Raw genomic sequence first — 13,673 nt, forward strand, 5'->3', positions numbered from 1 at the left:
TAGCCAAAGTCTCCTTTACTGCTAGTGCAAAATCTGTTTGGAGACTTCTAGGAGGGGAAAATAGTCTTGGGAATTAATGCTGCACAGATAAAGAGAAAAGAAGCCCTCATGCGTTATGATCTGCTAATCTGCCACATTCCCGGCGGAAACAATAAGCTATTAAACTGTGGGTTCAGCCTGAAAGGCTACCGTACAACAACAATTCCATCGTAATCAACAAGTCTGGCCATGCTGAGCTCAGCATTTTATCCCAACTTTAAGGTCAAAGGATCTTGCTTGGGTTGGCTGTTAAAACTACTTCATCCTAATTCACTCTTGTGAGCCTCTGACATGTAACACTAAATGATGCTTTAAAGTTATGTACACAAGCCCACAAATGCCTTGTACTCGCATGCTGTCTCTCTCTCTCCACACACACACACACCCTCTGCTGTAGCTGAAAAGAGGAGATTGGAAGCTGCCATTTATTTTAACCAGAGTCATCCTGGGCTCCATTGAGAGGAAGAGCAGGATATAAATGTCATCAAGTAATAAACTGGAGGGACATTTAGTTAATTTAAATGTAATATTTACTTACCGTATATTCCGGCGTATAAGACGACTGGGCGTATAAGACGACCCCCAACTTTTCCAGTTAAAATATAGAGTTTGGGATATACTCGCTGTATAAGAAATACGACCCGGCGTATAAGACGACCCCCAACTTTTGAGAAGATTTTCCTGGGTTAAAAAGTAGTCTTATACGCAGGAATATACTGTACTTACTTAATTCTCAGGAGAACCCATGCTGCAGTTCTCCTTCCTGCAGGATCAATGTCTCTGCTTAACAGAGTCACACAGCTGTTAATTGGGAGGGTGTGATCCTGTGCAGTGCCAGCAAACAGCTGTGGAGCATAGGCCCCTCCGGAGGTGTGTGTGGCGCACTCCCAAGGGGCGCGCGGTGTGGAGGGTGCCCTCCCAGGTGCGGGATAGCCACTTGGGTGCCCAGAGCAATGCGTGCGCCCTGCAGCCGCGGGCGGAGCGAGCTGCCCATGGTGGACATTCGGCAATCCGCCTGCCCACGACTTCCAAGCCTCCTCCAAGCTGTCAAAATGAAGGGGGAGGGGGAAATGCCACTGGCAAAGCGGTGCAGCTCCCCCTCTTACCCCGACGACTCAGGGTATGGCTTGGGAGTTGCGGGCGGGCGGCGCATCAAATGTCACCCCCTTCAGTGAGTGCACCTGGGGTGGAACGCCCCCCACCCCTTCCTCTGCCCCTGCCAGCAACTGCTGCTTCATGAGCAGCTTCCCTCAGTGGGAAGATCTGATCCTGCATGGTGCTGCTTTGCTTTCCCACCCCCCCACCCCACATAGGATAGATGGGCACCGGGGCTTACTGTCAATCCACATTAAACCAGAGTTTGCTGGTTTGGATGTAATGGGGAGCTCTGATTCAATACAAATCAGGATCTTCATGCCAAAGTAGGCATACAAGCGGAGCAAGGGAGGGCAGCGGTCAAGGGATCAGCCATTGTCTTGAAACATTTGAGAGGGGGAAATAGGAGAGCAGAGAACCATTACAACAATGATGATAACATATGTAAATGGGGAGTCTTACCTTTCTGCTACTTTAGACATTTTTAAACAGTGTCTGTCTATCTGCACGTTCAGAAATGTTATCTGGTGGAAGGAAAATAAAACACCTTTTAACGCTTCAAATGACTTACACTGTAATATACTTAAAGATGCTGGCTCCCAGCCCAAACCTTCCTGACTATTGTGGTGAGCATATGGGGGACCTGGGCACCACAGTTCAAGAAGGATACTGACCAGCTGGAACGTGTCCAGAGGAGGGCAACCAAAATGGTCAAAGGCCTGGAAACAATGCCTTGTGAGGAACGGCTTAGGGAGCTGGGTATGTTTAGCCTGGAGAAGAGAAGGTTAAGGGGTGATATGATAGCCATGTTCAAATATATAAAAGAATGTCATATAGAGGAGGGATAAAGGTTGTTTTCTGCTGCTCCAGAGAATCGGACACGGAGCAATGGATTCAAACTACAAGAAAGAAGATTCCACCTAAACATTAGGAAGAACTTCCTGACAGTAAGAGCTGTTTGGCAGTGGAATTTGCTGCCAAGGAGTGTGGTGGAGTCTCTTTCTTTGGAGGTCTTTAAAGTGGAGGCTTGAGCTGTCCGCTTTGTCAGGAATGCTTTGATGGTGTTTCCTGCTTGGCAGGGGGTTGGACTGGATGGCCCTTTGGTCTCTTCCAACTCTATGGTTCTATGGTTCTATGACCTTGTAAAGCCAGACTTCTCAATTGGCTGAATTGTCAATGGCCATATATGACATGAATGGGGAAGTGCAATGGTCCAAGAAGGAACAAGTTGATTATAGGAATGCAAGTGTCTGTGAAATAAACTGACTTGTGTTTAGCATCAGGGGGTCGTCGGCATCTTACAACAAACTACAACAGTACAAGAGAAACTTTAAAAATTGGCAGATTATGACGTACTCTAAACACACGTGTTTTCTTTCGAGGGAGAGGCAAGTTTCCAATTTCATATTTACTCAATATTCTGTCCTATTTATAGTAACATGGAAATAGAAAAAGGGTGGAATATCTTCAAAAGGAACATGAGAAGTCATGGAGAAGATTCCTTACTTGCTTCCGGACATCATCTTTTGTTGTTTTCCGAGCTGGTTGGGAGGGCATATGTACAGGACTTTGGGACTGACTGTCTTCTGTAACTCCATATACTGACTGCAATCAACAGGTGAGAAACAGTATGTTAAGAAAAAAGAAAAAAAAAGTGGATTATGATTTTAAACACTAGAGTTGTTAATGTGTTTTAGAACAATTATACCTTCCTCCCTTTCCTCTTCCTTTCCTTCCTCCCCTCCCCTTCCATCCATTGGTGGTCGTTTCTATTTGTAAAAATTTAGACAGTAAATATCTCAGTGTGTGGCCCTATCCTTTCTCCCCCCAATTATTATGTTGTTTCAGCCTTATTAAATCTCAGATGCTTCTGACTACAACTCCCATCATCTCTGACCACCGGCTATGTCGGCTGAGGCTAATGAGGTGGATAGTCCAAAAGAAATAGAGGCCAACGTACAGTGGTGCCTCGCTTAGCGAATGCCCTGCTTAACGAAATTTCTGCTTAACAAAAGGTTTTTTTTCTAGTGGAGGTTGCCTCGCTAGACGAATTCGTTTTACGAAAAATTCGTCTAGCGAATCGCGGTTTCCCATAGGAATGCATTGAAATTCAATTAATGCGTTCCTATGGGCAAAAAAAAATTCAAAAAAATTTCAATGCATTCCTATGGGATTCGTTAGACGAATTTTTCGTTATAAGAAAAGACCCGTGGAACGAATTAAATTTGTCTAGCGAGGCACCACTGTATTGGGGAAGGGTGTCTTATGCTGTAAAGTGCCAGATACACCGGAAGCCCTGTATATACACTGTAATGGTAAGACATAAACAGCTTAGGCCCAAATATCTGAAAGGCCACTTCCATCCCTACAAACTCTCTTGGGTGTTAACGTTCCACTATCCCCAAAAGTGCGGGGAATGGCAGCCTGAGAGTGGCTTTTCCAAATTTAGGCATCCCCTGAATCGTGAAAGAACTTCCTCCACACAGAGGTGCCTCTAGCATTTCATTGCACAGCTTTTGTCATATCCTGAAAACACACCTCTTGACATACATTTGTCATTTAAGGTGTTTTTGTGGCGCCAACCTCTTCTGTTTCTTTAATCTATACCAGGGGTGGCCAGCTCCCAAGAGACTGAGATCTACACACAGAGTTATAAACTGGCAGTGATCTACCCCCTTTTTGGGGGTTCACGTCAAAGTTGTTGAGCTTTTTTGGGGGGGTTCGGGTCAGGGAGGAGGTAAAATGTTGAGCTTTTTTTTTAGGGGAGCCAATGATCTACCAGTGATCTACCGCAGACGTCCAGTGATATACAGGTAGATCACGATCTACCTTTTGGACATGCCTGATCTGTACTATGCAGCTTTCGCCTAGAAAGGCTTTATTTGTTTTATGATTGCATATAAACTGTTTTAATTCTTTTACTTTTTTAAAAAAAAATTACATGATTATATTGCTCTGAGCCACCTCGGGACCTTACAAGGAAGGTAGAAACCTAATAAAAAAATAAAAAAAATAAATGACGTAATCAGGTCTACATGTTATGTTGTATGATTCTTTACAAGTGGTACACACCATTTATCTACCTCAATGAAACTGAAAAGCAACTGATATGTATGGATCTCTAGCATGGCCATGTGCCTCCTGCTATATAACAAAAACATCCTATGAAACTCTGATATTCTTATTGTAAAGGTATGGCGTAATTTAACGTTCTTTTTTTGAGGCGGGGGGAGGGGGGAATCTTGCCTTTTTGACCCTCTGTGGATTTTTCATACGCCGACACTTTCTGATGTCCATCTCCGTTGTGTTCACGCAGCCTGGCTGAAAAACACACATTTATGAGATTACTGGTTGCGTTTAATTTTCATACAATTAGAGGGTATTCTAATAAGAAATTCCAGCTTAATTGGGATAAGTTTGGAGAATACATGAAAAGACAGTGCCCCACAATAAAATCCTGGGTTTACTTCTAAGATCTCGTAATGAACAATCTTGATTTATCTTAAGTTGATTAAAGGGATGGAGGATGAATTTTTATATTAGGTTATCCTAGGTTATATATTTGTAGAAATATGGGGAAGCAGTATTGTATTATAGCATTTGACGAACCCGAGAAAGGGATAAGTGGAAGTCAAATAGGAGGGGAGATTTTCATTATTATTATTATTATTCTTTTTCTTTTCTTTTTTTAAGGTTTTGTTTGTTTTTACTCGTAATGCTTGTAGGGCTACGAGTATTATAATCTAAGTTGGATTTGAAGTGAATGTATGAATTTAATCTTTAAGTTATATTGTTATTATTTCATTATTTTTTATTGCAGATGATTTTGTATGTTATTATTATTATTTCAAGTGTGTGTATGTGTTTATGTGTGTGTTTATTTTAATTTGAATTTCAATAAAGTTTATTTAAATATTTTTTTAAAAAATTTTAAAAAAAATTTCATACTGTCCCTGCTTTCTAAAAATCGGTAATTTCAAACCATGATCCACACAGCCCAAATTGCTGTCCTTTATTTAAAGTGCCGTTATTAAAAAAACAGGAGCTGTTCTAATGCAGGGACAGGGAACCTGTTGCCCTCCATATATTACTGAACTTTCAACAGCCCTAGGAAGCACGGTGAGTGATCAGGCACAATATGAACTGCAGTCCAACAACTTCTAGAGGGCCAAAAGTTCCTCACCTCTGCTTTTAAAGTCTCAAAAGGCCACTATGAGGTACAATCCAGGACAAATTAGCTGCAACTGAATTCAATTTCATACATTGCCAGTGGCATTGCTCTCCTTTGGGTGGTGAAATGCTTATGCCTTCCCACTCTTCCCAGTGGGAAGGGGCTTTAACTAATAATTTTTAACTAATAATTACAGAATTGTGCAAATTCTTCCATAGGATAAAATAAAGAAAAAATGCAAGCTCACGTGATATCTATGTGTGAAAACAAAATAGAACATGCCATTGGAGCAGTGTATAGCAGCAACAAATAATTTAACTTACCACTGGCCTATGGACATCCCAGAAGGCTCTTTCTTGACTATCCAAAATTTTTCTTTCTGTTTTATCCTTTTTTCTGTCAATTCTAAAACAAACCACACACAAAAAAATCACAAAAGCTTAATTGGGGCTTATATGAGAATCTAGATGTGGTGTTTTGACCGATTGGTTTTTAGGGTCTATTGAATAACCTTCGGAACATTACAAACACAACTGCTATATAGAAAAGCAAAGGCAGAATACAAATGCAATGTAATACTAAGCACCCACAACAGCTCATAAAAATCCTCCACAAGGACAATCCCACAACGAAATCAGACCACAATTTCACCAGTTGGAGTTAGCAAAGGGTAGAGATGGGGAACCTCTGGCTCTCCAGATGTTGTTGGACTCCCAACGCCCACTAGCCCTAGCCAGCATAGTCACTGGTCAGGGATGAGCAGAGATGGAGTCCAACAACATCTGGAGGGCCAAATGCTCCCCACCCTGGGCCAAAACTCTTGTCTTCCCCAAGGTTTATTGAACTCAACAAGGCATGTATAAGATTGTGAGGCTAATTTGTTAGACTGTGGTAGTCAGATTAGAAAGGCTTTGTAGGAATGCTGTTGTCACTAACTCTGCACCAAAAACATGATGCTCACTCCATCCCACTGGGTGGACTTGTATGTGCATTATTGTCAGGAGAGATCCAGCAGTAATTCACACTGTGCAACTTGGAGTTAACTCTTTATTAGCAAAAAAACACGATCAGCGCAGGAGTGTCAGGCCTAATGACCACAGCAACTCATCTCTGGTAGTTCTTGCCTCCATGAAACAGTTGTTCCCCAGCTGGCTCCTCCCCACATTCCTCTGCATCCAACCAGTCTATGAGAACTATACTACAAGTCCTCTCTGTGGTATCAAGAGGCAATTGCCACATTTCCTTTCACGTAGCAGAGAGCATGCCTTGAAACCATGACACGAATGTATTCCTTAGCAGTAAGCAAAAATGCATGGGGGCTACATTCACCCTACCTTTAGAATAACATGGGGACAGAAAGCAGTTAAGCATACATAATTCCTAGATGAATTTTGCGGGAGGCCATTTACATATCACCAAAAAGGAGGGCACAAAATTGCACAAAACTGGCATGTCCTAATTTACATCTGTAGGTGCAAATTTAGAAATAATTGCTATAATTTAAATATAAATACATTACACCATAGTGGTTAAGTCTGTGCCCAGGTGACCTGTTCGCCTGCTCAATCTGCTGTCTAAGTGGTAACAGCTAATGGGCAATTTCAAGGTCTCTGCTCTCTCTTCTGACGGATCTTTACCTTTCAACCAGACCTGGACCGGACAGCTATTCAAAGAAAGGACCTCAAATAGAGGACTGTCCTCTGTAAAGCGGGACACATGGCCACCCACTGGCAGGGCTCCATTACACCTGTGTTTGTCATTCAAATGCAACCCAGTTATGAACTAAGCTTTTATGTCCGCCTCCCCCACCCCCAAAATGTTGACAACTGCCAGAAGGGAAATACAGAGTAAGTAATGACATGGTGGGCACAACTGTTAAACCTAAGTACTTAATATTAGGCACATAAATCTAACCGTCTTAGCAGCAAGAGTTTAATGAAGAGCATCCACACTTATCGCTGCGGTTGGCACTGACTAATGTGGCTCATTTAATGTTGCCTGCGGCTTTGGGAATACCCCATGGATGGGGATAGAAGCCTCTGTCATAGCAGAGAGGCCTTCAAATGAAGGTGGCCAGGAACAGGCAAAACAAACACCCTCTATTCCAGTTTCACTGCTCAAATATGTAGGGATGGGGGGGGGAGTGAAGAGAATCAGAGAAGGCAAGAGTAAAATGAAGTTTTAAAATCTTTCCCATATTAATAAGACAATTTGCAGCAACTGTCAAAAGTAGACTATTTAATTATGATTAGCCTCAAAGTTCTTCACACCACATTGGAACTATAAGGTTTAATTGGGAGATTAAGCAACTGACAGGGAAGATTCACACTTACCTGGGAGTCTCATGGAACAACGGGATTTACTTCTGAGAAGACATGCACAAGGTTGTGCTGTAAGACTTCAATGGATTAACTGGTGGAGCCCAATTTTAACTGGCAAGAATGGAGGTTAAGGGTAAACATTTACTTGGGGCTTGTGGGTGGTTGCGTGTGTGCTGTTTTTGTTCTGGTGTGTTAATAAAATAGGGAATGAAAAAAAGATGGTGCTATAAAACAGACCGTGTGTTTTAATCTGTTTTTAGTTTGCTGCAAAATTTGTGGGTTTTTTAAAAAATGTTTTAAGCGGTTGCTCTTAACTGTTTTTTTTTACCAATAATGATATCTTTTTTATTCCCTTTTTAGGTTTTTCACAACAAAGCATAAATTTAACGAACTAAATAAATTCCCTCCAGCAAGGTGTGATCATTTTTTCTACCAAATTGTAAGTTGACATGTTTATTGCAGAAGGCATCTTTATTTCTTTCTCTTTTTTTGGAGGGGGGTGGAGCTTCATCTTCAGATAAATTAATGTATTATGGTTTTGAGAATATGCAAAATCACTGAAATGATTCATTGGATCAACAGCAAGTGATGGCTCAATAGTTAACCATTTATAATGACAAATTAGGGCTAATGCAATCATTCCCACCTGCCCTTTCCATGTACAAGCCATGCACAGGGTGATATCCAATGAGGGTCCCACCAGAGACAATTAGTGCACACATATGTGTGTATGCACACACATGAGGGACTTGGTACCTACTTCACTTGAGCTTCGGCTTGCATAAAGATGAATTCCCACTTTCTTGCAAAAGCTCTCTGAAGTCTTGCCAAGTTCTCCTAAACGAGAGAGGAAGATGGTTATACTAATCCGTGCTCAAAATGAACCTCTCATTATAACGTCAGTCACGTATATCTGCAAAGCCGGACAGTCACAAAGCAATGGCGGTGGCAGTTGAAATGACAAGAATGGAAATTGCATTGGGCAGAAAGGAGTAAAGAACAGAACCCAATACCTTGAGTTGTAGCAGGGCATGAAACCACCTTTCTTGTATTACTGGTGTCCACCCCCCTTTGTTTCATGTACCCCAGTATTTTGGGAATTATTTAGCTGCTGTCTGTTCGCTTCACATAAGATGAGTCCCTTGGCCTTGATGTCAATGTGGCATATGTAGAGGAGTTGAGCCAGCATTTTTAGAGTCCCATTGACTTAAATGGGAGCGTTTCAAGTATCTACTTAACATTTCAATCAAGTCAGTAGGACTTGAAAGCACTCAGTTTTAGCTCAATGCTTTCCATATAATGTATCCATTATGTGTATTTTTTCTATCTTAACCCCCCCCCCCAGCCCAATGTATTATTGAAGCAACCTACACTATGGAAATGCCACAATGGGAATTTCATTAAATAAGTTCACTGTCTAAAAGTGTTCAGACCCCTGGGCTCTCACTTGTGGGGTGCCTCGGGGTTCTGTCCTCTCCCCCATGCTTTTTAACATGCAGCCGCTGGGAGAGATCATCAGGGGGTTTGGGCTGGGTGTTCATCAGTATGCGGATGATACCCAGCTCTACCTCTCTTTCAAATCAGAACCAGTGAAGGCGGTGAAGGTCCTGTGTGAGTGCCTGGAGGCGGTTGGAGGATGGATGGTGGCTAACAGATTGAGGTTGAATCCTGACAAGACAGAAGTACTGTTTGTGGGGGACAGGAGGCGGGCAGGTGTGGAGGACTCCCTGGTCCTGAATGGGGTAACTGTGCCCCTGAAGGACCAGGTGCGCAGCCTGGGAGTCATTCTGGACTCACAGCTGTCCATGGAGGTGCAGGTAAATTCTGTGTCCAGGGCAGCTGTCTATCAGCTCCATCTGGTACGCAGGCTGAGACCCTACCTGCCTGCAGACTGTCTTGCCAGAGTGGTGCATGCTCTAGTTATCTCCCGCTTGGACTACTACAATGTGCTCTATGTGGGGCTACCTTTGAAGGTGACCCGGAAACTACAACTAATCCAGAATGCGGCAGCTAAACTGGTGACTGGGAGCAGCCGCTGAGACCACATGGTCTTGAAAGAACTACATTGGCTCCAAGTATGTTTCCGAGCACAATTCAAAGTGTTGGTGCTGACCTTTAAAGCCCTAAATGGCCTTGGTGCAGTATACCTGAAGGAGCGTCTCCGCCCCCATCGTTCTGCCCGGACACTGAGGTCCAGTGCCGAGGGCCTTCTGGCGGTTCCCTCGTTGTGAGAAGCCAAGTTGCAGGAACCAGGCAGAGGGCCTTCTCGGTAGTGGCGCCCGCCCTGTGGAATGCCCTCCCACCAGATGTCAAAGAGAAAAACATCTACCAGATTTTTAAAAGACATCTGAAGGCAGCCCTGTTTAGGGAGGCTTTTAATCTTTAATCGATTATTTTATTCTTCTGTTGGAAGCCACCCAGAGTGGCTGGGGAAACCCAGCCGGATGGGCAGGGTATAAATAATAATATATTATTATTATTATTATTATTATTATTATTATTATTATTATAATATTAAAATGACCCATTGACTTGTATAGGAAAGCATCATTGGCCTTGCCAACACAGTGGACTAAATATTAAAGCCCAGCCATTTTAAGAGACAAATCCACCACGAGCCAGAATATGCAGACAACATGTCTTGCCTAAAAAAATTAAATAGATAGATATGAACTCACATATAGACAAAAGAATGGGAAAAGAAGGTATAAGCAAAGGAAAAACAGATAGCAGTAAAAAAAAAACAATTACAAAAACCTCCAAAACATCTGCAGTAATATATCCAATGGTTTGTTTGCAACCACAGAAACAAAATCACCCCTAAAAAAATGGAGTTTCTAGTTTTAACAAGAGCTTCTGCTAAAGCCACACACCACTCTTATCTTTAATTAACCGGGCAAGTGTTGATGTGGTTGCTCATCACGTGAGCTATGGGCTTGAAGAAAATGAAAGATGATCCAATCATTTGTCCTTGTCTGATAATTATTGCTCTCAATAGGCCCAAGAATACTGCATTTTGGTGCCGTGCCTTCTCTGCATGTATACCAGAGCGTGACTGGTGGCTCTGAGTAAACCCTTTGTGATTCGTAAAGAAGCTTTATAACCCGCACAATTGACTAGCTGATAGTAAGCAAAGATTTGTAACTGAATTTATAAATAATGAAGTTGGAAATGTGTGGGAGTAAAACCCTGTAAAGAGTGATAATATTGCATATAATTTTTTTAATATACCATGGTTGGTGGTTAGAGTCAATTGGCAGTTCTGCCTGGGTTGCAAGGATGGAATGTGTATCTGTTTTAGCAAGCCAGAGGAAGCACCGGTTTGCGCAGGAATAAACATCCACTGTGGTTAACAAGCATCCAAAAAGTGAAAGAGCGTGAATTCCTTGACATTTTAAGAGTTTCCAAATAGAAGCAACAATTAGAAAGCACAGATCCCACCTTCAAGTTTGTTGTACAAAGAAAAGAGGTTTGCTGTAAGAGGACAACATTACACTTTGTAACTGTAAAATCAGTATACCTACGGCTTCATAATCCGCCAGCTCCAGCCTCGCTTTGTTCTGCATGGTCCTCTTGCAAAGATAGATGGCTATGGAGAGAAAGAAAACAAAATGTCACCATTAAGGCAAGGGTAGTTGCTACAGGGGAAAAAAAACCCAGCTGCAAATGTGGACCAGTTCCCTTATCTGCAAAATCACATTTTTCAGATGCCAGAATCACACAAAAATCATTTCTGGGTACCCAGAAATTCTGAGCATGTCTGTAGAATTGTTATGAGTATCATACAAATGCTTTCCTGAGCTACTTCAAGATGAAAAGTAGGATACAAATGGAATAAATAATAATAAAATAAATCTTAGCAAAATGTCAACATCAATAACATGGGAGAAGAATTTTGACTGTGAGTGCTAGTCTTTCGAGATGGTTCCCTGTGCAAGCCCTACGTGCTATGATGTTGTTGTTGTTTAGTCGTTTAGTCGTGTCCGACTCTTCGTGACCCCATGGACCATAGCACGCCAGGCACTCCTGTCTTCCACTGCCTCCCGCAGTTTGGTCAAACTCATGTTGGTAGCTTCGAGAACACTGTCCAACCATCTTGTCCTCTGACGTCCCCTTCTCCTAGTGCCCTCAATCTTTCCCAACATCAGGGTCTTTTCCAAGGATTCTTCTCTTCTCATGAGGTGGCCAAAGTATTGGAGCCTCAGCTTCACGATCTGTCCTTCCAGGGAGCACTCAGGGCTGATTTCCTTAAGAATGGATAGGTTTGATCTTCTTGCAGTCCATGGGACTCTCAAGAGTCTCCTCCAGCACCATAATTCAAAAGCATCAATTCTTCGGCGATCAGCCTTCTTTATGGTCCAGCTCTCACTTCCATACATCACTACTGGGAAAACCATAGCTTTAACTATACGGACCTTTGTCGGCAAGGTGATGTCTCTGCTTTTTAAGATGCTGTCTAGGTTTGTCACTGCTTTTCTCCCAAGAAGCAGGCGTCTTTTAATTTCGTGACTGCTGTCACCATCTGTAGTGATCAAGGAGCCCAAGAAGGTAAAATCTCTCACTGCCTCCATTTCTTCCCCTTCTATTTGCCAGGAGGTGATGGGACCAGTGGCCATGATCTTGGTTTTTTTGATGTTGAGCTTCAGACCATAATTTGCGCTCTCCTCTTTCACCCTCATTAAAAGGTTCTTTAATTCCTCCTCGCTTTCTGCCATCAAGGTTGTGTCATCTGCTATGATGTATTCCCCTTTAAAAATGTGCCCATGGTTAAAATGGCAGCCCCAAGTGTCATCAGGTCCAAGAGCCTGCAATGCAAATGCAGCAATGCATTGGGTTACTGACTGGATGGATTTTGCCAGTTGTAAGGAAGCAGAAATTGCCATCTCTTAAGCATGAAGCACCTGCTTAAATATCTCCCACTGAAATAAAATGGACTCGGAACTGCTTAGACAGCTGCACAATGGACTCAATACCTAGTGAAGGAGAAGGATTGTTACATACCTTTTTTCTTATTGACTTGTTGGAGTTATTAACAGTTAAATAAGAGATTAGATGTGATTACCATTATATGACTTCCACAGTGATGGCAACTCTGCTTCCAACTATAACTACAAATCCTACAATCATCTATATATATAAAAATATAGGCATTGCGCACGCGGATGTAACAGCCTTTCTCCGTAACCGCTGAACTGTAATGTAACAAATTTGGCCACAACGTTCCGTGCCCATCAGTGAGGGATCAGGCTTGATTTTTTTTCCCCCAAAAAGCAAACCTTTCATACCTAAAATAATGATTAAACACACAGAAAAGTGCAACCCAAATTAGACATCACCAGCAGAAGCTCTGAAGACTCCAGCAGCATCCAATAGAAAGGCAGATTGCCCACTGCTGCCTGCAAAGCCGCGCTACCAGATGACATCACAAAATTCCACAGCAACCAACTGAAAACAGGCCTTTTGCAGCAACAAGGCCCAACATTGCCAAGTGGAGGTAGGGTCCTGCCTGGGGGGGGGGCGAATAGGGGGCAGGGATAGGTAATGGGTCAGAACAGGGGGGGGAGACACAGGGATGAAACCTGCCCTCTCCACAGTATCTCGCCTCAGCTTTGCAGACTAGGCTGAGTGGATTTAGAGGCCTGCCTGGGTGGGAGATGGGGGGGCTGAATAGGCCGCAGCATAGAATCTATGGGCCTTTTACAGGGCCATGCCTTTGGGTAGAATAAATGTTATTTTGCATAACACACGTGGGTAGGGGAGTCATGTTTGGGACAGGCAAAATCTTACAGAACACGAGCATTGGGGGAATGATTGTGTGCAAAATGGACGGGTCACAGAGATAACCCGGGGTGGGGTTGGACGGAGGAGAGGAGGAAAATCATAGGGGTAAGTGGGGGGTTAGGGGGAGGAGAGGGGGGAAATCACAGGGATGAGCTGGGGTGGGGAGAAGAGGGGGCATAATAGGTCATGGATCAGGACAGAGTTGGGGGATTCACAGGGATGAGGGAGGGGGATGAGGGGGGTAATCACAGGGATAAGCCGGGGGG

At 43.0% G+C, this 13,673-nt stretch overlaps 1 protein-coding gene across 1 annotated transcript in view; it reads right to left on the reverse strand.

Annotated features, from left to right (window-relative positions):
• The window catches only part of RGS6 (regulator of G protein signaling 6), a 202,662-nt gene that overhangs the window by 49,950 nt on the left and 139,039 nt on the right, over nucleotides 1-13,673 (reverse strand). Inside the window, exons 7-12 of the mRNA XM_060273710.1 lie at nucleotides 11,151-11,215; nucleotides 8,387-8,463; nucleotides 5,629-5,710; nucleotides 4,381-4,455; nucleotides 2,641-2,739; nucleotides 1,597-1,658 (exon numbers count right to left, since the gene is read on the reverse strand). Coding sequence (XP_060129693.1) covers nucleotides 1,597-1,658; nucleotides 2,641-2,739; nucleotides 4,381-4,455; nucleotides 5,629-5,710; nucleotides 8,387-8,463; nucleotides 11,151-11,215 — 460 coding nt within the window. The remainder of the gene's footprint in view (nucleotides 1-1,596; nucleotides 1,659-2,640; nucleotides 2,740-4,380; nucleotides 4,456-5,628; nucleotides 5,711-8,386; nucleotides 8,464-11,150; nucleotides 11,216-13,673) is intronic.

This window comes from Zootoca vivipara, chromosome 1 (assembly GCF_963506605.1).
Source record: "Zootoca vivipara chromosome 1, rZooViv1.1, whole genome shotgun sequence".
Lineage (NCBI taxonomy): Eukaryota > Metazoa > Chordata > Lepidosauria > Squamata > Lacertidae > Zootoca > Zootoca vivipara.